Genomic DNA, 21030 nt, shown 5'->3' with positions numbered 1-21030 from the left:
GGTACCACTGTATTAGGAAGTGCAGCTTTCTTCCGGTTAAAGTGCAGAGTGTTTGATGACCAGGACATTCACAGGGAAACAGAAATTTCCTATTTTACTACCAACCTTACAATACGCTTGATTCCATCAACGGTGTCTCCAAGAAATTTTACACATCACTTGGGAAGACAGGCGAAATAACGCTGGTGTACAGGAAGAAGCAAAGATCTCCAGTGATTCTTCAACAGCAACTTCGTTGGACTGGTCATGTTGTGCGAATGCCTGATTATCGTCTTCCAAAGCAACTACTCTATTCCGAACTTAAAAATGGAAAGTGTTTAAAGACTCTCTCAAGGCAAATCTTTTAAAATGTAGTATAAACACTGACAACTGGGAAACACTGGCCTGCGAGTGCTCCAACTGGAGAACGGCCTTTACCAAAGGTGTGGTGGACTTTGAAGACGCTTGAACTCAGGGCAAAAGGGAGAAATGTGCTAAGAGGAAGGCTTTTGTACAGAGCTGATCTGGTGGCAAGGCATGCTCCAAGTGACCTACCGTATTTTTCGCACCATAGGACGCACTTTTTCCCCTCCAAAAATGAAGGGGAAATGTGTGTGCGTCCTATGGTGCGAATGCAGGCTTTCGCTGAAGCCTGGAGAGTGAGGGGTCGGTGCGCACCGACCCCTCACGCTCTCCAGGCTTCGCGGACCTCTCCGCAAGGAGCCGGAGCGCTCCGGCTCCTTGCGGAGAGTTGCCAGCATGCCGAAGCCTGCGCGCGCTGAGCTCAGCGCGCCCAGGCTTCGCGGACCTCTCCGCAAGGAGCCGGAGCGCTCCGGCTCCTTGCGGAGAGTTGCCAGCATGCCGAAGCCTGCGCGCGCTGAGCTCAGCGCGCCCAGGCTTCGCGGACCTCTCCGTAAGGAGCCGGAGCGCTCCGGCTCCTTGCGGAGAGTTGCCAGCATGCCGAAGCCTGCGCGCACTGAGCTCAGCGCGCCCAGGCTTCGCGGACCTCTCCACAAGCAGCGGGAGTGCTCCCACGGCTTGCAGAGAGCTGCCTGTTTGCGGGCTGGGGTCAGGGGAAGCTCGAGCTTCCCCCGCCCCAGCCCCGCGCCTGGGGGGGGGGGAAATAATTTTTTCCCCTTTATTTCCCCCCCAAAAAATGGGTGCGCCCTATGGTCCGGTGTGCCCTATGGTGCGAAAAATACGGTAATTTAGAAATACTGCTTTAAAATTCCAATTGTAATACTGTGTTCCTTGCAGTCAGTGATGTCATGGGCACTAGCCAATCAGGTGCCCATAGCAGTTGAAGCGGAAGAAAAGTATCCGAGCAACAGACTGTAATCCCTGTCTACAAATGGCATAGGAGATGTGATCTGGAGTATTTTCTATAACCAAAAAGCTTACAGGCATGGCCTCATATTTCACAGTTGGGAAATGTCTGTATAGAACTTTCAAATACCTCGTTTAGGGAAACGCTCTTAGCAAGTTTAAAACTTCTGTTTTGCTGGAAAGTTAGTACAACCGCTTAGGTTCCAGCTGATTCTTGTGTTTCAGGATTTTATTGGTGTGTGTTTATGTCGAGATTTCAAGCTTTTAAGTTTTTACATTATTCCATACTACTGCAATACACCTGGAAACTGCTTTGAATGAAAATACCTCCTGTGTCTAGGGAATCGGGAAGAATTAAACAGAAAATGAGTTCTTATATTACATGGTCTGTGTTTTGTACATTCTCCAGGAAATCCAATTGTCTGAGGTACTTTCAGCTTGTAATGTCTGGAAAAGTCATCACGAGGCAGTGGTAGATGAAAAAACCAGGTTAGAAGTTCAGGCTGAAACTCTGAAAAAGTAAGTTAATGCTTAATACCTCTTTGCAAATAATCAGTCTCTTTATTAAAAATGAGGAACCGGGCTAATATGGTTTTTCTAGGATTTTGCATGTGCTTTTTTTAGTCTGCCCTCCCCAAGTGTGTTTACTTGACAACCCTTCACTGTGGGAATGGGATGGAGCAATATTTTCATCATCTCCTAGCCTGCTGTGTTTTCAGTTCTAGACACAGAGGAAAGGAAACCAAGATCACATTTAATGGTTATGGTTTCTCCTCCCAACAACAACAACCAAAAGAATAATAATGGGGGAACTGTTGCTAGTTAAAGAGCTGCATTTCCTATCATCCTTAAACAACTACAGTTCCCATGATTCCTTAGAGGACTCTGTTGTGACGTTAACAGATGAGAGTGCTGGAGGTGAAATAGTGAAACAGTTAAATAGTTACCCAATCAGAACTCAGAGGGGTGGAGTCAGAGGGACTATAAAAACCAGCTCTGGGAAGGGGGAGTTCATTGGGAGTTGGGTGGTTGGTTGGAGTGGGAGTGAATTGGGATAGAGTCTGTGGGTAGGTTGAGTTAGTGTAGCGAAATAAGCTGAGTCAGGAACAGTTAGGAGCTAGGAAGACAAGTAAATATCTGAGAGGTGGTTTAGTGAGTGAGAGCAGGTAGTGGAAGTTATAGGTCTGGATAGGCACCCCATGATTGTAATTGACCGAGACCGTTTATGACACCGCATGCTTGTTAAATTGCAATAAATAAACAGAAGTTTATGTTCCAATTTAACCCTGACTGGACTCAGTAATTTACCAGGTAGGGCCTGGGTGGTGGCAGCGAGAAATAAAGTGGTGGCACAGGGATCAATAGACAGTGAAACATCCGGGGACCCTGTGTGATCGCCACATCCGTAACTGTTAAAGTGGCATAAGAGCACTTTAAATGCATAGTGGTGGATGTGACCCAGGCAAGATAGTGAAGGTACGGGTGTGGATTGCGTGAGGTTCTGGCGGCCAAACGCTTGCAATCGTAGTGCAGCTAAGGTCAGTGTATAGGCAAATATATTAGAAGAATTAAGGCAAGCAGGGAGGCGGGAAAAAGGTGAGTTTGGAATGTTAGTAGTGAATGATGATTGGATGAGAGTTTGAAAGGGAGTTTGAATGCTGGTGGCGAGAGGGTTGAGCCAGATTCGAAGCAGAGTTGCCTATTTAGTGTGATGTAGGCCATTGTTGCAGCCATTGTTGAAGAGGAACGTTTTCACCTGGTGCCTAAAATATATATAATGAAGGAGCCAGGTGAACCTCCCTAGGGAGAGCATTCCACAAACGGGGGTGGGGGGACACTGTAGAAAAGGCCCATTCTCTCTCTTTTTTGAATAGTTTTTACTGAGTTTTTCATTTTTATCATGATAATAACAGTTGCCACCCTCCAGACCTCTCGTGGAGGAGGCACACGAAGAAGTGTTTATACGTGATCAACATGAAAGACGTACATCTAAAATTGCTTCTAAGAAGCTGAAAGTAAAGTGGATGTAATTAAGGCACAATTTAGTTGCCATTTAACTAAATGACATTATGCAAAACAATTTCTACACGAGTTGTGTTTGAAATGTTAAAGGCAGATAGCTGACCGTCTGATGGAACTGAGGAGACTTCAAGATGTCGGAAGGAGGTCAACGAATGATATCCTTGGGAAGCTCAACGCTATCACCTCTGAAAATGAGAAGATTTCACTTGAAAATACTAAATTAAAGGTAAGGTCATCTGCAAACCGCAACTGTAGTTATGCCAATTTTAGTTAGGAGTTCCACTTTGGGAGAGCACCTTAATCCTTAATTTTAATTATACATTTCGAGTCTTGCCTGTCGGGGTTAGTATCATAGCAATTTTACGGAAATCGGAAAATTTATACCACTCTTATGTATGAATTACTCAGAAGTAGTTCCTTCAGTGGGACTGAGGTACAGGCAGATCTGTTTAGGATCGCGATCCTGGCCTTGTTATCTGCATAGAAACATCTTGGTGATAATATATGTAGTTTAGTTTTACTTACGCTACGCAGTTTTTGTTGTTAGGGCATTCATCATGTTTTGGCAATACAGTATTTATTAAAGACGTCTCGTTTCTGTAGGCATCTTTTGCATCTTTGGAAGCGAGCATTGTCTCGGCAGAAGCTGAACTTGTGGACTTACGTGAGGAGGCACAGCAGCAAGAAAATATAATTGAACATTATAAAAATGAGGCAAGTTGATGTCTTGGGTGTGCATAGAATCCCACTACCTCTTGCAGAGAACAGCACCATCACCAAAATTCATTCCGCTGATATATTCCTAGGTCCAAACCAAAATATACTCCATATATGTTCAGCCCAGACACTGAAGTCCAGCTCCAAGGACCTTCTGCTGGTTCCCTCACTGCAAGAAGCAAAGCTTCAGGGAACCAGGCAGAGGGCCTTCTCGGTAGTGGCGCCTGTCCTGTGGAACGCCCTCCCATCAGATGTCAAGGAAATAAACAACTATCTGACTTTTAGAAGACATCTCAAGGCAGCCCTGTTTAGGGAAGTTTTTAATGTTTGATGTTTTATTCTGTTTTTAGTATTCTGTTGGGGACCCCCAAGAGTGGCTGGGGAAACCCAGCCAGATAGGCGGAGTATGTATGTATAAATAATGATGTTTTTTTTTAATTATTATTATTATTATTATTATTATTATTATTATTCTGTTGGGAGCCACCCAGAGTAAGCTGGGGAAACCCAGCCAGATGGGTGGGGTAGTAATAATAATAATAATAATAATAATAATAATAATAATTGTGTGTGTGCATATAATAACATATTTGTGTATATAATTTATAACTCTTAAGGAAAAACAGACATAATTTTTAAATATACAATGTTCATATATATATATAAAATATTGTTCTAGGTGGGGAAATTAGAAATGGAAGCTGAGGAACTGAAAGCCCGGTATGAGAAGGTCATACATGAGGGCAAAAAACTAATGGATGGCAAAGATTTAGAAATTGATGTGGTGAGTATAATAATAGTAATAATTTTAGTAGTTGTACCCCGCACATCTGGCTAGGTTTCCCCAGCCCCTCTGGGTGGCTTCCAGTGTGGTAATTATATGTGTGGAATTTCTTTTTTCACTTTCCTAGAAAAGACTATGCAAGATTCTCTGATTACAGCTTAAACAGAACGCATTACTTTACTTAGCTTATTGAATCATATTTACCGGTACATGAGAATAGTTATAGAACTAGAAATAGGTCGATAGATAGATAATGATATATTGATACACACACACACACACACACACACACACACACACACACACACACACAAGACTGGCAAATATGTATATTCTGAGTCACATAGCAGCTTAAAACAACACCTGCCGCTCTCACAGTAAAACTCGCTCTCTATATCAAGAGCTTTGCAAACTTTTCATGTTGGTGACACACTTTTTACACATGCATCTTTTCGTGACACAGTAATTCAGTTTTACTAGCAAACCGGAGGTTAAACTAACCCCTTTCCAGCAAGAGGAACGTTTGTGCAACACACTGCAGCCGACACACTAATGTGTTGTGACACACAGTTTAGAGAGCTCTGCTTTATATACTTTGACACAGCTTTGTTATATTGTTCAGAAACTTTTACCTGAGCGTTTATTGTTCTTATACTTCTATCTTTACGCCATTGTTTGCATATCACGTAAACAAAGATCTATCTCAATGCCACCTTTTTAAAAACAGTTTAAATGAATAAAATGAATAAAAACTACTAAAAAAACACCCACACTCTCCACAGTTGGTAACAAACCTAACTGAAAAAACTGCCTGCTGTAGATTTTATCACAGGATTTTATGCTACATTAACCCTTCTGGGTACATCTCTCCCATATGCAGACCGTATAAAAACATATGCTGCCTACAGTATAGTTTGTCTTTGTTCAAATATGTTTTATATTTAGTAGTTTGAATATAGGAGAGTGTGCAAAATTACTCTCTTTTCTTTCTTTTTTTACTTCTCCTCCCCCCCCCCCCGACCCGACGCGGCTGCACAGGTGAGGGGCCAGTCGGAGGCTCGCTTGAAGGAGTTAGAACATGCCCGTGATTTACAGAAAGCAGCCGAAGGGAAACTGCAAAAGTGTCAGGAAAGCCTGCTGGCCTGCCAAAAGAGCTGTGTAGATAAATCCAAAGCCATTAGGGAACTTCAGGCTCAGGTGCTTGGAGGAAAATATTCTTTTTTCCACAAAACATCTAAACGAGCGTGCGAGGAAGGCTGGGAAACTCAGCAGTTGGCTTCTCGGGATTCTTATTTCTGAGTCGTTCAGAAGGAAAACTTTTTGAGTGGCGAGTTCCCGCCCCCCGCCAGGATAAATAAAGACACGAGACACCAAATTTGAAGTTAATTGGGCGAATTAGGCCACAACTTTATTGAATTCAGGAATGAGAGGCATTGGCTTAGGCATTGGTCCTAACGACTATCCGGCTCCAGCCCATTTGCTGGAGACACGGGGAAGGGTTAACCTTAAATCGGGGGAGTCTCCTGCCAAGGCATGTCGACTAGGAGCTCCCCCGGGTCACCGCTCTGGGGTGTGCCTTTGGCCCACACCTCCATAGGCTTCGGACAGGGCCACGCCCCCCGGAGTCATTTAACGGACCACCCTTCGCTCTCTGGGGGGAGGTGATGGCGTTCCTCCCCCCCCACACACACACATCCTCTTAACCCCTTCTTACCAATGCCTACCTTATTTCTGAGTCGTTCAGAAGGGAAACTTTGCCTGCTGAGGGCACTCCTGTCACCTCCCTGTTTCCCGCAGCTCAAATGTTCCATTTCTAAAGATGGTTGGTGCTTTTCGTGAGATTGGTCTGCTCGATTAGTTTGGAAGAGAGGCCAGAGTTCTTTCCGGGCTCAATTTGAAGTGTTGGATCTGACCTTTTCAAGCTGAAAATGACCCAAGTCTATCGAGTATCGGGAACACCTTCCTCTCTTGTGTGAACTTGTTCTCGTCTCTTTGCCAACAGGTGGGGATGAGGGGAGAGGGCCTTTGCAGTTTGCGGTACCCCAATTTTAGAACAGTCTCCCAAGAGACTCTGTCAGACTTCCCTGTCTGCTTTTAAGCGAGTCTTTAAAATTGTTTCACTCTGGTGGGCTGGACTCACCTGACTAAATGGCTGTCAGGGTGGAGGAGCTTGCAAGGAGTGCTTCAGAGAGCAATTTGCTCCAGTGATGGCTAATGCTTAAGAGAGGCGGTTGCTTCAGAGAGCAGTTTTCTAGTCTCTGAAGCACCTCGCACCCTCCTTTTTTCTATCCGATTACAACTCCTGTCATTGCCCACCTAACTTCAGAAAGTTGCAGGACCATAGAGGCTTATGCCCTGGGCACATCAGAATGCCCTGGGTGATAATATTCAGCTTTCCTATAACGAAACTTCGTATGCATCCAAAACTAGTTTTTGTCATATATAGTAGTAGTAAGAATAAGAATAAATATTTATACCCCGCCCTTCCCGGTTCAGAAAACTGGGCTCAGGGCAGCTAACAACAAATTTGAAACACTTAATTGTGTTACAACAAAAAAAGCATAAAATACAGTATAAAGGCATGAATAACAATAAATTCAAAGTTCAAAAATCAATTTAGAGGAAAATCCATCCAATAAACATTAGATGATCCCCACGGCTAGCTGGCTAAATTAGTCCTATTTGGGCCAGCGAGGAGGCCAGGGGAGAATTAGCTGTGGGATCCCAGAGCGGGTATTCTTCATAAAAAGGGAAGGAAGGGAAATAAAAGATCAGGCTAAATTCAAATTGAAAGCCACAATCTGTTTTACAGGCCCTGCGGAAGGAGGTTAGAGTCCTATTTTTTGGTTAACATTAATTCAGGGCTTTTAACATGAATTAGTCCTGGTGATAAATGATGTGAGGATTTGCAAAGAGCTAGCACCTCGTTTTCAGCCTGCAGTTCTGTGGGTTATGTCGGAATCCCTGCTTTTACAGGTAGTTGAGAACGACAGTTTCTTGAAGCAGCTTGCTTTAGAAGAGGAGAATCGCAACATTCAGCTGAAATACGAAGACGTTAAAAGGTAAATGTGACATGTCTCCTGCCATTCAGAATTTCTTTCTTTCTTTTTCTTTCTTTCTATCGTAACCTTACACTAACACTTGTACTTGACTTAAAAGAAAACTAGAAGAAACGGAACTAAAGAACAAAGAGCTTGAAAATCAGTTGGCAAGCCAAGAAGATTGCCTTCAGAAAACGGAACTGCAGTTCAAACAGAAACTTGCGAGCTATGATGCGTTAACCAGACAACTGGAAGCTGCTTTGGAAGATGGAAGGAAGAAGGTAGGCCTCGTCTTGAGTCTTTTGAGTATATGCATATATATTTTTATGTACCTGTTGTTCATATACAGAAGCCCCCCCCCCCCCAAAAAAGAGGCAGTTGCTTCTCTTCTCAAAACTCCATGGAGCACACTGTCTCTGTGAGGGACTCTCTCCAGGACACTCAACCCCTTCCTATGCCACACCTTCCACTGACTCTGCACCTTGCTCAACTGCTTTTGCCTGGCTGGAATGTGTCACTGAACTGTGGTGATAGAGAGGTGTTAGCATGCGGCCTTTCAACCTCTGGCTTTTGCCTGGCTGGAGAGTAGCCTACTGCAGAAAAGTAATCATATCTGTTGCGCCACCAACTTTCCCCCCACCTACCAATGGCATGCAGGCCCCCAGAAGGGGGGCTAAGACATATACAGTGGTACCTCAGGATAAGTACTTAATTCGTTCTGGAGGTCCGTTCTTAACCTGAAACTGTTCTTAACCTGAAGCACCACTTTAGCTAATGGGGCCTCCTTCTGCCGCCGCAGGAGCACGATTTCTGTTCTCATCCTGAAGCAAAGTTCTTAACCCGAGGTACTGTTTCTGGGTTAGCGGAGTCTGTAATCTGAAGCGTATGTAACCCAAGGTACCACTGTAAAAACATTTTTTAAATGCCAAACATTAAAAATAAAATTACTGTATTTTTCAATGCATAAGATGCCCCCATGTATCAGATGACCGCTGTTCTTTTTTTTTAACCCAAAATTAAGAAAACAAAACCCTGAAATAGATTGGCAGCAGAAAGTTTATGAGCTTTTGGGGGGCAATTGCCAGCTGCTGAAGGAGAACCAAGGGGTAGGACACCAAGGCAGAGCCCATTTCATGCTGTTGAGCAAACCGAGCTGAGGAAGGTGGGGAGCAGAGCAGGGGGGCTGTTTACGGGGAGAGAGAAATGGGAAGACGGGTGAAGAGAGGTAGCCAAGGCAGCTCTTGGCAGCGCCTGCTCTCACTCCAGTGGTTGAGCTGGAAGGGGCTGCAGGAGGCAATCCACTCACCAGCACATAGCTGGAAGGGGGAGGAGAAGGAGGGGATAGTGGCAGGAGAGGCTGCCTCGGCCTACCCAAGCCAAAATCCCGGACATTTGCTTAAATATGAAAAAATCCCCCCTCCCAATGCCCATGTCCCGTGCATAAGATGTCCCCCAATTTGTTACTAAACTTTTAAAGCAGAAAAAACCTTGTCTTATACCTGAACAAATACAGTATAGTGGACGCTTGGGTTGCAAACGTGATCCGTGCGGGAGGCACATTCACAACGCGCCGCGTCTGCACACACGTGCATCACAATTCGGCGTTTCTGTGCATGCGCAAAGCATGATTTAGTGGTTCTGTGCGAGTGCCGAAACCCAGAAGTAACCCATTCCAGTACTTCTGCGTTCGACGCAATGCGCAACCCGAAAACGTGAAACCTGAAGCGTCTGTAACCTGAGGTATGACAGTAATTAGTCAAAAAGTGCCCTTGATTTATTGGGCAGCTATGCGTGCATGCATGTGGGTGGTGATAGCTGCGCTGTGGTCTAAACCACTGGGCCTCTTGGGCTTGCCAATCAGAAGGTTGGCGATTCAAATCCCTGCGATGGAGTGAGCTCCCGTTGCTCTGTCCCAGCTCCTGGCAACCTAGCAGTTCGAAAGCACATCAAAGTGCAAGTAGATAAATAGGTAACACTGCAGCAGGAAGGTAAACATCATTTCCATGTGCTCTGGCTTCCATCACGGTGTCCCATTCCACCAGAAGCGGTTTAGTCATGCTGGCCATATGACCCTTAAAAGCTGTCTACGGAGAAACGCAGGCTCTCTCGGCCTGAAGCAAAATGAGCGCTGCAACCCCATAGTCACCTTTGACTGGACCCAGCCGTCCAGGGGTCCTTTATCTTATCTTTTTTAATTCATGCACAAGTATATGTGTGTGTATACAAACACATGCAAGTACTTTCTAAAAATGCAGGTGGCAAGCTTTCTCTCACACTGGTTAGAACACTTCTTCCAAGATGATGTCTGCTACGACACACGTGCAGATAATCTAAAATGGATGGGCAACTTATGATCCCACAGGTATTGTTGGACTCCCAGCTTCCATTGGTCCCAGCCAGTTTGACCAGTAGTCAAAGATAATGGGAGATGGAACCCAAGAGCATCTGCATGGCCACCTGTCCCCTGTCTCAAAAGTCAAAGAAATTCTGTTTCCCACCGTTAGGCAAATTTAATCGCTCAATTAATTAGCTAGCAGCATAATCTTCTATATATGTCTACTTGAAAATCAGTCCCATTGAGTCCAATGAGGCTTATTCCCCAGAAAGTAGATATAGGATTGCACCTTAAAACTCATAGGATGAATTAACTAAGATTTCTCTTCTGCTCCGTAGAAGTCACACCTTTTATTTCCTCTAGACTTAGATTGGTGGATCTGTGGCTGGGTCAGATCCCAGAAAAGGATTAAAGGATATCCTTTTTGGATCACAGAGTATTGTGTGAGAATAGTGAATCTCCTAATCCAGAATAGTTTCTCCTTTTGTGCAAATGCTAATTCTCAAAAAGTGTTTTATGACTCTCTAGAAGTCATACTTCACAGCCTGAGGCCCCCCCCGCTCCCCATGAGACATTGTGGCACTGCAGTACAAGACGTTTTTGGATATTTCTTGAAGAATTTGAGGAACAGCACTAATGTATTTTCTCCTTCCACTCATTAATCTTTGGAATCAAGCCACTAATGACTCATTGGTGAGGGGAAAAGGTACTCTATACATGCCCCAAAGCATTCTTTTCGTATGACTCTTTACATATTCCAGGGTGAACACTGACATTGAAAATTGATTCCAGACCTTAGTTCTGGCTTAAATTATGCACCAGGAAAAAAGACCCACCTTGAACTAATCTCTAACTTAGGCTGGTTTCATACATTGATTAATGGCACTGCTGCCCAATGAAAATGTGTGAGTGAAGCAGCCTCCCGTGGGATTCAGGTAGTTTTTACAGTGGTGCAGGATTCAGGTAGTTTTTACAGTGGTGCAGTTAAAATTACCTGAACCACATGTGGATGAGATCTTTAGACAAATGCCTCTTATGTGAAGCAGAGGTTCTCTTTGCAACTTGTTTTTGCCACCCCACCGTTAGTGTTTTCAGTATGCATTTTAACCTGAAAATACGCATTTTGGTGCATCATTATTTTTAACCAAGAGCTACAATGCAAAATCTGGAGAAATGTGAAAACAAAACTGAGTATTCCTAATAAGGACATCACCTCCCCCCCCCCCATTATAAAGCTTTCTGGAGGTGTTTTTCTTTGCCAGTTTCTCTACTTACATTTGGAATAGGCATCTTTTGTAATGTGCCTAAGCATTTTGGCAAGTCAGAAATGCATTTGTCCAGGATATCAGCCCAGTCACTGTTGTTCAGAGACTTGGGATATTCTCATCTAAGTGGTCCCCATGTTAGAGGCACCTCCTGCGGACATTTTTTTATTATAACAATAATATAATAATAATTTATTATTTATACCCCTCCCATCTGGCTGAGTTTCCCAAGCCACTCTGGGGAAGAGTCTCAGATGAAGAGCTCACTGACCAAGAAGACTCCTATATAGCACACCAACCCCAGTCAGCGTGATTAATTATCAAGGAAGATGGGGAGTTGTAGTTCAAAACATCTGGAAAACTCCAGATTGAGGGACGCTGGTCCAACAGGTACCATAGTTCCATATACAAAGACCTTTAAAGGTCAACACCAGCATTTTGAATTGCACCCCAAAATGGACTGGGAGCTATTGAAGGTTTCAGAGCTGGCCTGATGTGATCTTGCCACTCAGTCCGTGTTAAAAATCCAGTACAGTGTCTTTGTTCTGAAATGGTTGCAGTTTCTAGCCTGGCTTTAAGGGTAGCTGCACCACACAGTAATCCAACCTGAAAGTTACCAGGGCATAGATAATTTAGATTTGAATGAGGAAAAAGCATGAAGCCAGTCGCACAAATGTGGTATTCAATGAAGGTGAGATAATTTGTTAATGTTCATGCAATACTTAAACTAGTAGTGTTCCTCTTGATTAAAAAATAAGATCATTATCCTGCGATTTTTATCAGTACTCTGATATCAGTAAACGTGATCTTTCCCTATCAGTCTTCCTTCTATCATTTTCTCATGAAACACATTTCATCTTAAATGAAAACCTCACTGCTGTTAACATTTGGTATTGCAACTTGAAAGCTAAGGGTTTTGATTATTACATTTCGATGGACAGTATATAGGTTTGACTCTTTGTTGTCACAGTTAAAAGAGGAGGTGGAAAAAATCGCATCTAAGGAGCAAGCCTTTCAGATGAAAATATTGGACCTAGAGAATCAGTTAAGGCGGAAAAAAGAAGAGCAGAGGCACTTGTCTAGAAAACTGGATGCTGTGAGTAGACTCCCATTCCCTCAAGAATTTTGTTCTGTGTGGAGCCAGGTCATCTAGTCTAGCTCTCTCTCTCTCTTTGCTTTAATGTTACTTTTGTTATTTTAAGATTATTGTACATTTCCCTGCTGTTCTTCAGTTTTAAGTGGGTATAATGTGGCGTATGGTTCTTTTATGACGTTTTATTGTTATTGCATTTTGTGAAAAATTGTATACCAACTTAAAGGGGCAACTGTATCCTAAAATACGGCATCATATATCGGGTAAAGAAATGGTCTATTTCCCTTCATGCTTGGTGGAAGGATGGAATTAGATGTGTGCCTCGGCTGGTGGTGGCAGTTTCCCTTCCACTTGCCATACGGGCAGTGCCAGGGTGGGGCTAAAACAGCCCAGGTTCCAAGCTGGCCCAACTCTGTCACATGATGCACTGCTGTCACATGATGCACCAGCTCCAGGTTGCCCCTGCACCTTCTACCCTAGTTGGTATGCTCTGCAGGGCTGCAAATACGACTGTGGCTCCGCCACTGAGGCTAAGTTTGCACCCTCAATAGGTTTTGTTTTTGCCCGGTTTTTTTGGCAGTAGCAGAAGGCACTGCTTGCAAATCTGTTGCTAGAGAAATTCTCTGTATGTATGAGTATGCGCAAACCCATGAGGAATTATCTGCTTGGGACAGCTCATTTAAGAGCAGCGGAAAGAAAACTACTTAACAATATTTGTACATTTAGCTTGCCTTTTTTCTACTGCCGTGCATCTAGCCGATGGTTTGGGAGGTTCCAGCAGGGAAGCCATATGAGCCTGTTAACCACAATCACAGACACAGGGCCTTTGGCACCCTAAAAACCATCAGATTTGCTTTGTGGCATCAGCTTCACGAAGCAAACAGAATCGTACGCTGCAGTAACATCTGTTAGCCTTTACGAACATAGGAAGCTGCCTTTGTACCAAGTCAAATTGTTAGTCCATGTACCTCAGTATTGCCTTCTGCATGCAAAGCCTGTTCTCTACCACTAAGGACACGTGTGTGTGTGTGTGTGTGTGTGTGTGTGTGTGTGTGTGTGTGTGTGGTGTGGTGTGTGTTTGGAGTATATATAATTTCTCCCCCCCCCCCCCAGCTATCGAAGGGATCAGTAGCTTCCCCCATCTGCGACCTTTAATTTTAGTTTTGTTAACTGCTTCCAAGCATCCCACTGGGACACATGGTAGATAGGAATCGTAGGCTGCAGGATACTTCTTTCTCTAGCAGAACTCCCTTTCTTTCCACATTTCAAGACTGGCATATTACGTTTTAAGCATTTCCCACTTCAAATTTTACTTAGGCTGACAGTTCAGAATAAATATGAAAGCAATAATACTCATGCATAAGTGGAGTGCCATTGAGTTAACACAGAACATATTCTTAATTCGTCTCGCATCCATGCAGACACACAACGTGTACATATATATATTTATATTGGGAATACGTTATGAAAAGGGAAATACAGAACAGATTGTTGAAGTAATTTGCTGGAAGTAGGGTTGAATGGTAAATAGTTACTAACAAGGCCCAGAACTGCTTAAACGTGTATGATTGTTAGAGGGTGTCACAATAATATAAAATAAGAAACCCAAGTCCCAAGAAAGTAATTTGTTTGATCGCTTTTAACCAGAAGTGATTACTACACATAAAAATAATGTGCAGCCCTTACAAATTCTGGGACAGTTTTGACATTTATTCTAACCACATGTATTTTTAAAGATTATGTTCTAGTAAACATAAAAGCAGATCCTAAGAATCCCGTGTAGATTTTATGGGGCTGGTGAATTATGAATGGATCCAATAAAAGTACTATCAATCATTTTGTTTTAACAAGTACCTATGGTACCAAAAACATAATTTAAATTGGTTACAGGTGCTGTCTTTTTTTCGTTTAAAAGAAAAACATGACTTCTGGGATTGTAGTGGATGATGAGGCCACTGTTGCCTTTTCGTGAAAAGTTAGGTCGAACCTTTAGGATTAGCTCTTGATGGGGCTCTATAGCCATGTTTTCAAGTGGAAAGTTGGTTAGAGATCAAGGTTATTTGGGCTCTCTGGTGAAAAGAGGTTGGGTCTCTTGCTTGAGAGAAAATATGTTAAGATTTTTGGGACACCAGGTGCATTTTTTCAAGTATCGGTTTTGAACTGATAAATAATAATCATAAAAACAATCCATCTTAATAGGTGTCCATCATTCCTTCTCTTTCCGATACTCCGGTGCGAGTGCCAATGCTTAAGTAATTAAAATGGCGCCATTCAAGCACAAGGCAGAGATTTCAGAAGCCCCAGCGAAGCCCTGACGTTTGTAGTGAAAATACATTTAAGGGAGGAAGAAGTCCAAAAACAGCCCAATGAGAACTGAGCATGGGATGCTAACTACGGGGAGGAGCACAGGGAGGCAGAAACCAGATGGGAAGGAGATAGAATTGGAGACTCCTAGCAGAGAGGATGCTGATTCTCTGTGATAGTAGGCAGGATGAGTGTTCCACCATTTTGTTGTAGGCCTCACTTGAGCTTATTGCTGCAGTTTCTTTGTTTTTTTCACCCTCAGAGAGAGAAACATCGTCAAATGTCCTTGAAGGAGTTGGAACACAGCCTTCAAAGATCAGAAAACCAGAACCAGAGTATCCAGAATTATGTGAAGTTTCTGAAAACATCCTACTTAACCATGTTCGGTTGAAGTTTATCGTTTCAGCAAGTATCTCCTGGGGGGGGGGGCGGCAAGCAAACCATGGTAAAGCAAGATTTGGGCACAGCACTAGACCATAGTTTTTGTAAAACAAAGCCATGGTGGGTAAACCAGCAACAGGCGTTCAAACAATCCATAGTAAATCATGGCTTAGTAAACGAAGCCACAGTTTCAAAAAATCCTTTGGATTGTTTTGTTTTTTTGCAAAAAAATTAAAATAAAACCCTTTGCAAATCAGTTACAACTAAGAAAACAGGCAGCTAGTAGAAATGTGAATGTAGAGTATACTTGTTCATTACTACTTATTTTTACTGAAATGGTTTTTAAAGGACTCAACTCCTGATAATTATATTGGTTTCACTAAGTTTTCTTGGTTTATTGACTATGAAAAGTCAACACAGACTTTGGTTTTACATTTAATTTATAATAAAAATTTGAACATTTTCCTTGCTTTATTTTTCATGCCTGCTGTCATTCTCTCTCTCCTTCTCCCTTCCTTTTAAGAAGAAGAAGAAGAAGAGTTTGGATTTGATATCCCGCCTTTCACTCCCTTTAAGGAGTCTCAAAGCGGCTAACATTCTCCTTTCCCTTCCTCCCCCACAACAAACACTCTGTGAGGTGAGAGGGGCTGCTCCAAGAACTGCATGCTAGAAATGAATAAATAACAGAACAACAGGGGCCCTTGTAAATTGCTAGAAAATTGAGGCCAAGCTAGATAGGTTGTTAAATGTGTATTTGTGTGTATTTTGCAAGTTTTTCTTTTTAAATGCAAACAGCTGCTGGGGAGGGAGCTGATAATTATGATTTTAGCAGGCAAGGAAGGGGAGTTCGATGCTTCCCTCTTCTGTCAAAAATCAAAAATTGCTCGTTTCAAATTGCTGTTTGTATTGGAAGGAAAACTCCCCCTATACAGCTAACCAGCAGAGGGGGCTATTGCGCTGCTCTCTCCTGCACTTCCACCTGCAGTGGTCGGGAAAGGGTACGGCAGTGTAATAATTCAGCGGATGTTAGGTGACACAACGGACCAATAGGGTTTCAGCTGTTCCCTCCATTTTTGGTCCTTAAAAGTTTTGTTTTGCAGAAAAGGCGCAACAACCCAAACTGAAAATCCAGGCAGAACAGTAAAGGTAAAGGGACCCCTGACCATTAAGTCCAGTCGTGGCGACTCTGGGGTTGCGGCGCTCATCTCGCTTTATTGGGCGAGGGAGCCAGCGTACAGCTTCCAGGTCATGTGGCCAGCATGACTAAGCCGCTTCTGGCGAACCAGAGCAGCGCATGGAAACACCGTTTACCTTCCCGCTGGAATGGTACCTATTTATCTACTTGCACTGGCGTGCTTTCGAACTGCTAGGTTGGCAGGAGCTGGGACCGAGCAATGGGAGCTCACCCCCTCGCGGGGATTCGAACTGCCGACCTTCTGATTGGCAAGTCCTAGGTTCTGTGGTTTAACCCACAGCGCCACCCGCATCCCTACAGCGCCATCTGCATAACAATGGTGTGGTGTAAATATGCAAGCCTCAGATACAGTAGCCACAAGGATTTCCTAAGTCTTAACCACAAGGCTCAACGAAAGTTAATAAATCTCTGCCATTTTATCCTCCTTCCAGATTGCGTTCCCCAGGAGCGGACAGGAAAACGTCTCAAATGAGTCGCAAAGTAACAGCGGGTCAGCAAGACTCGTTTCACCTGTTCTCTTTTGCAGAACAAAAGGAAACAAAATACAGTTATAAGAACAGAGAATGCAATGATCAGAAACAATTAAAATGCAGGGGGAACTTTTCCTTCTGGCCCAGGGGAGAATGAAACAAGTGCAATAAAAGCAGCAAGACCCTGGGGTTTGTTTAAAGCACTGGTTTGATTATACAAGGGCAAAGAAAATGATCTTTACGTGGTGCCAAAAAGACCACAAAGTGCCGCGAGGGAGGCTATTCAATCACCTGGGTATTCAATCATCAAGGAGGCGACCTGCCTCACAATTTATGTGAGAGTTTCTAAATATTTAAGGTCCAAGGCTGAACGTCTTCCGGAAATGGGAGACCTATGTGTTCAAACTGTCCTTTACGACTTGGGGATTTAACTAGGAAAAGATAAGGAACTTCTGGTGAATTTTGATCAAATAAGAAGGGTATTTTACTGTGGGAGGACGTTGCTTCTGTCGCTAAGCTAAGACTTTCTCTTTTTTTAAAGCTAGCTTATTCAGCTCTGTGTTGTGTTCTTTTATCGCTTCCAAATGGCTAAAGTCGGTAAAAAGATTTTAATGCTAAGTCAAGACATGGAATTTACTTTATATCCTCTGCCTGATCTGTTACCATAATGAAATGAAACACCTACTGCATGAACAAAGCAACACAAGGAGAGTTTCTTTTCATTATTTTGTATTAACAGTGGCTGGCATGTTCTGTGCTTTGAAAAGTACCTTTTAGTTGGCCTTTTTACTGTCACCTTACAGAATTCAAATGGGCATCCCTAGCTGTATCTTTCATGAAAGATGCAATTATTGACTGATAGGTAAAGGTAAAGAACGATTTTTGTTGACTCCCACAGCAACAGAAATCGGTTAGGAACATTCATAGTTTTTACAGCAGCGGGTGGCAATCTTGATACAGTTGTGAGCGACGTAGAAGGAAAACAAAATTGAGACGCTTATTATCTTAGCGCTTAAATGATTTCCATTGCCTCTTTTTTCCAACCCAAAAAAGTACAGCCATTTTCTCTCTCTGAGATCAAATGGATCCTTCGTGTTAGACCCACAGGACTCACTGTATTTTGTTCATGGATCCTGTAGCTCTTTTAACACACCAAAGTACCTCTTAAACATTCAGAAGGCTCTTAAACTAACTGCTTTAAGAGGGCATAATCTCTGGGGGGAAAGACTGGCCTGAATAGATGGAAATTAGCATTTGGCCTAGCGTTGGGTTCTGTTAGTGATGTTCAATGAAAATTGCTTATTAACGATTACATTTCTTCCAAATTAAAATAATTTTAAGTTGTAACACTTGATGGAAAACAGGTGGTGATTCCCATCCTATTCCTGTAGATATTTTGTTTAGTTTGCGTATATGAAATACAGTCAAACCTTGGTTGTTGAACGTAATGTGTTCCAGAAGCCCGTTCGGCTTCCAAAATGTTCAACAACCAAGGCACTGCTTCTGATTGGTTGCAAGAATTTCCCGCACTCAGCAGAAGCCGCATAGGATGTTTGGCTTCCAAAAAACGTTCAAAAACCAGAGCATTTACTTCTGGGTTTTCAGTGTTTGGGAGCAAAAACATTCTAAAACGGAGCCGTTCGAGAACCAAGGTTTGACTGTACTAATGCGTGTATCCACGAAACGTAGTTTTCCTTGAGGCTCTGTTGGCCCTACAGAGGGTCTGTGAGAAAGCTATTTCACATTGGAAGAGAAAATGGGGCGACTTATTTTCTGGTTCTCTTTCATCCAGTGAGGAAGGGTTCCTAAGGAGTGGGAATTTTGTTGTTGACTTCAATGGAATGTGCATTGTTGATATCCCTCTTCTAATACGACCCATCTTCCCATGGTAGAGGACGTACACATTGTTTCCATTGTTAGTTTTGTACGGCAGCCATAACATTGACTTCAACAAAATGGGCCTGCCCTCTTGATCTGAAATATTTTCAAACCATTTCTAAACTCGTCTATGCGGGCCTCAAGAGTACATGGTAAGTGTTGAACAAACATAACTTCTCAAGAAGAGTGTGAGAGAGGTGCTTATGAAACACTGGAAGAGCAGACGAGATAAGGAAAATGTGTCCATGGGGAGAGATTTTGGACTCTACTGAGTAAATTATGTTTCATACTTCTAGAGCAGGGATGAGGGACCTGTGATCTCTCCAGTTGTTGCTGGACTTCTCCTCTCATCAACGCCAGCCAACATGGCCAATGGTATAAGCTGGGCCAGTATTTTGCCCATCTTGTTCTAACTGATGATTTCAGGGACCTTTTGTATATGTAACATGTTCTGCCATCCAACTATGCAAACCCTTTAAGTGTTCCTATTTTCCAGTGACAGTCCCAGATTTACAGATTCTCTCCCAGTTTCTGATTTGATCCCAGAATGTCCTGCTTTTTCTTAGGACGTCCCTATTTCCACTGGAGAAATGCTGGAGGGTATGGAATTATGTGACCCTCGAGCCAAGGAGATAACTGTACAACCCTTAGATGACATCTGAAGGCAGCCCTGCACGATTTCATTACAGTGGTACCTCGCAAGACGAAATCAATTCGTTCTGCGAGTTTTTTCGTCTTGCGAATTTTTTGTCTTGCGAAGCACCCAAAATCCAAAAACCCCCCAAAAAGTTTTAAAAGTTTAACTTACCAAATGGCTGCAAAATAAGTTTTGGAAAAGCTTCAAAAATCACCAAAGTCTTAAAAAACCTCAAAAAAGGCTTTTAAGAAAAAGAAAAAGGAAACAAACTCGCAAGACGTTTCATCTTGCGAAGCAAGCCCATAGGGAAAATCGTCTTGCGAAGCAACTCAAAAAACAAAAAACTCTTTCGTCTTGCGAGTTTTTCATCTTGCGAGGTACCACTGTATGTTTTTATGTATGCTGGAAGCTGCCCAGAGTGACTGGGGCAATGCAGTCAGATGGGAGGGGTATAAATAATAATGATAATGTTGAATAGGACGTCCCTATTTTCATAGGAGACATGGAGTGTATTCTGTGGCCCCTCCACTACATTTGTAGCTGAAAGAATATATTTCAATGTGTTTATCTGCCACCATGACGGCTAGAACTTCTTTCAAAATATATACAGTGGACGCTCGGGTTGCGAACGTAATCCGTGCGGGAGGCACGTTCGCAACCCACAGTGTTCACAACCTGCAGCGCTGTGTCTGTGCACACACGGGTTGTGATTCGGGGCATGCGCAATTTAGCGCTTCTGCACATGTGCGACTGCGGGAAGTAACCCTTTCCGGTACTTCTGGGTTTCGGCAGGTCTGTAACCCAAAAAAAGTAACCTGAGGTATGAGTGTACTAAGATTGGGATTATGGGGTTGCTAACATTCTGCAAAGCAATGACAGTCCGTTGTCCACCAATTGGTTGCAAATACCCTTCTACAAAAGGGTTTGCTTAGATGCATAGTAATAGAGTTTCCAAAGGCAAGTTTCGGATTTTCTATAAAATTATGGAGTTCTGTCTCTATAGTCTAGCAAACCCCCCCCCCAAAAAAAGGGAAAGACAGTGATTGAAATATTTTGATTGGAAGAAGAGAAGTCAGCTCATTATCACATTGCTTCACCCTCTGCTTGGGAAGAAGGGAGTTTGAAGCTGAAGAATGCTCATATGATCATATGCTTTTGATTTGTTCAGTGTCTGGGAAAACGGAATTTAAAGCAGAAGCCCAAGTCTCTTACGGCAACTGGGGCCCCCTGTCCTCTTTAATCCTGCCTGCCAAATAGACTATTACTAGTGTTTCAGGATTGATACGGAACTTTTATCTCTATTTCCTATCCGTGGCATGAAGCTGCTATAAATCTTATTGTAAGAGTGACTCCAGCCAGATAATAGAAACTTAATGGCTTCTCTCTGTAAATGTGCTGCCTCAAGGAATTTCTTACAAGGCATACTAATCCATACTTGAGTTCCTTGCATTGAGATCATCTTGCGTAGACGATTAGCTCAAGGCTGCCAGGTTTTCCTTGAATAATCCGCTAAAGATTCTGAACATTGTCTGGAACAAAGCTCTGGATATTCAGTCAGATTTAAAGAGGACCTGTCTATGAGTAATTCTGTTACATATTACTG

The 21030-nt window shown here is 43.0% G+C and overlaps 1 protein-coding gene across 7 annotated transcripts in view; it reads left to right on the top strand.

Annotated features, from left to right (window-relative positions):
- The window catches only part of ODF2L (outer dense fiber of sperm tails 2 like), a 42768-nt gene extending 27058 nt beyond the window's left edge, over positions 1-15710 (top strand). For 6 of the 7 annotated variants that reach the window (XM_081914183.1, XM_081914182.1, XM_081914181.1 and 3 more), the window contains 9 exons: positions 1715-1824; positions 3418-3553; positions 3931-4041; positions 4724-4828; positions 5867-6025; positions 7805-7890; positions 7988-8150; positions 12440-12565; positions 15129-15710. In XM_081914183.1, the coding sequence (XP_081770309.1) occupies positions 1715-1824; positions 3418-3553; positions 3931-4041; positions 4724-4828; positions 5867-6025; positions 7805-7890; positions 7988-8150; positions 12440-12565; positions 15129-15257 (1125 nt within the window). In that variant the 3' untranslated portion in view covers positions 15258-15710. The remainder of the gene's footprint in view (positions 1-1714; positions 1825-3417; positions 3554-3930; positions 4042-4723; positions 4829-5866; positions 6026-7804; positions 7891-7987; positions 8151-12439; positions 12566-15128) is intronic. The other variant, XM_081914179.1, reaches the window with a different exon arrangement.
- The last annotated feature ends 5320 nt before the right edge of the window (positions 15711-21030 follow it).

This window comes from Podarcis melisellensis, assembly GCF_964234715.1.
Source record: "Podarcis melisellensis genome assembly, chromosome: 6".
Classification (NCBI taxonomy): domain Eukaryota; kingdom Metazoa; phylum Chordata; class Lepidosauria; order Squamata; family Lacertidae; genus Podarcis; species Podarcis melisellensis.
This window is presented reverse-complemented; position numbering and strand designations above follow the sequence as displayed.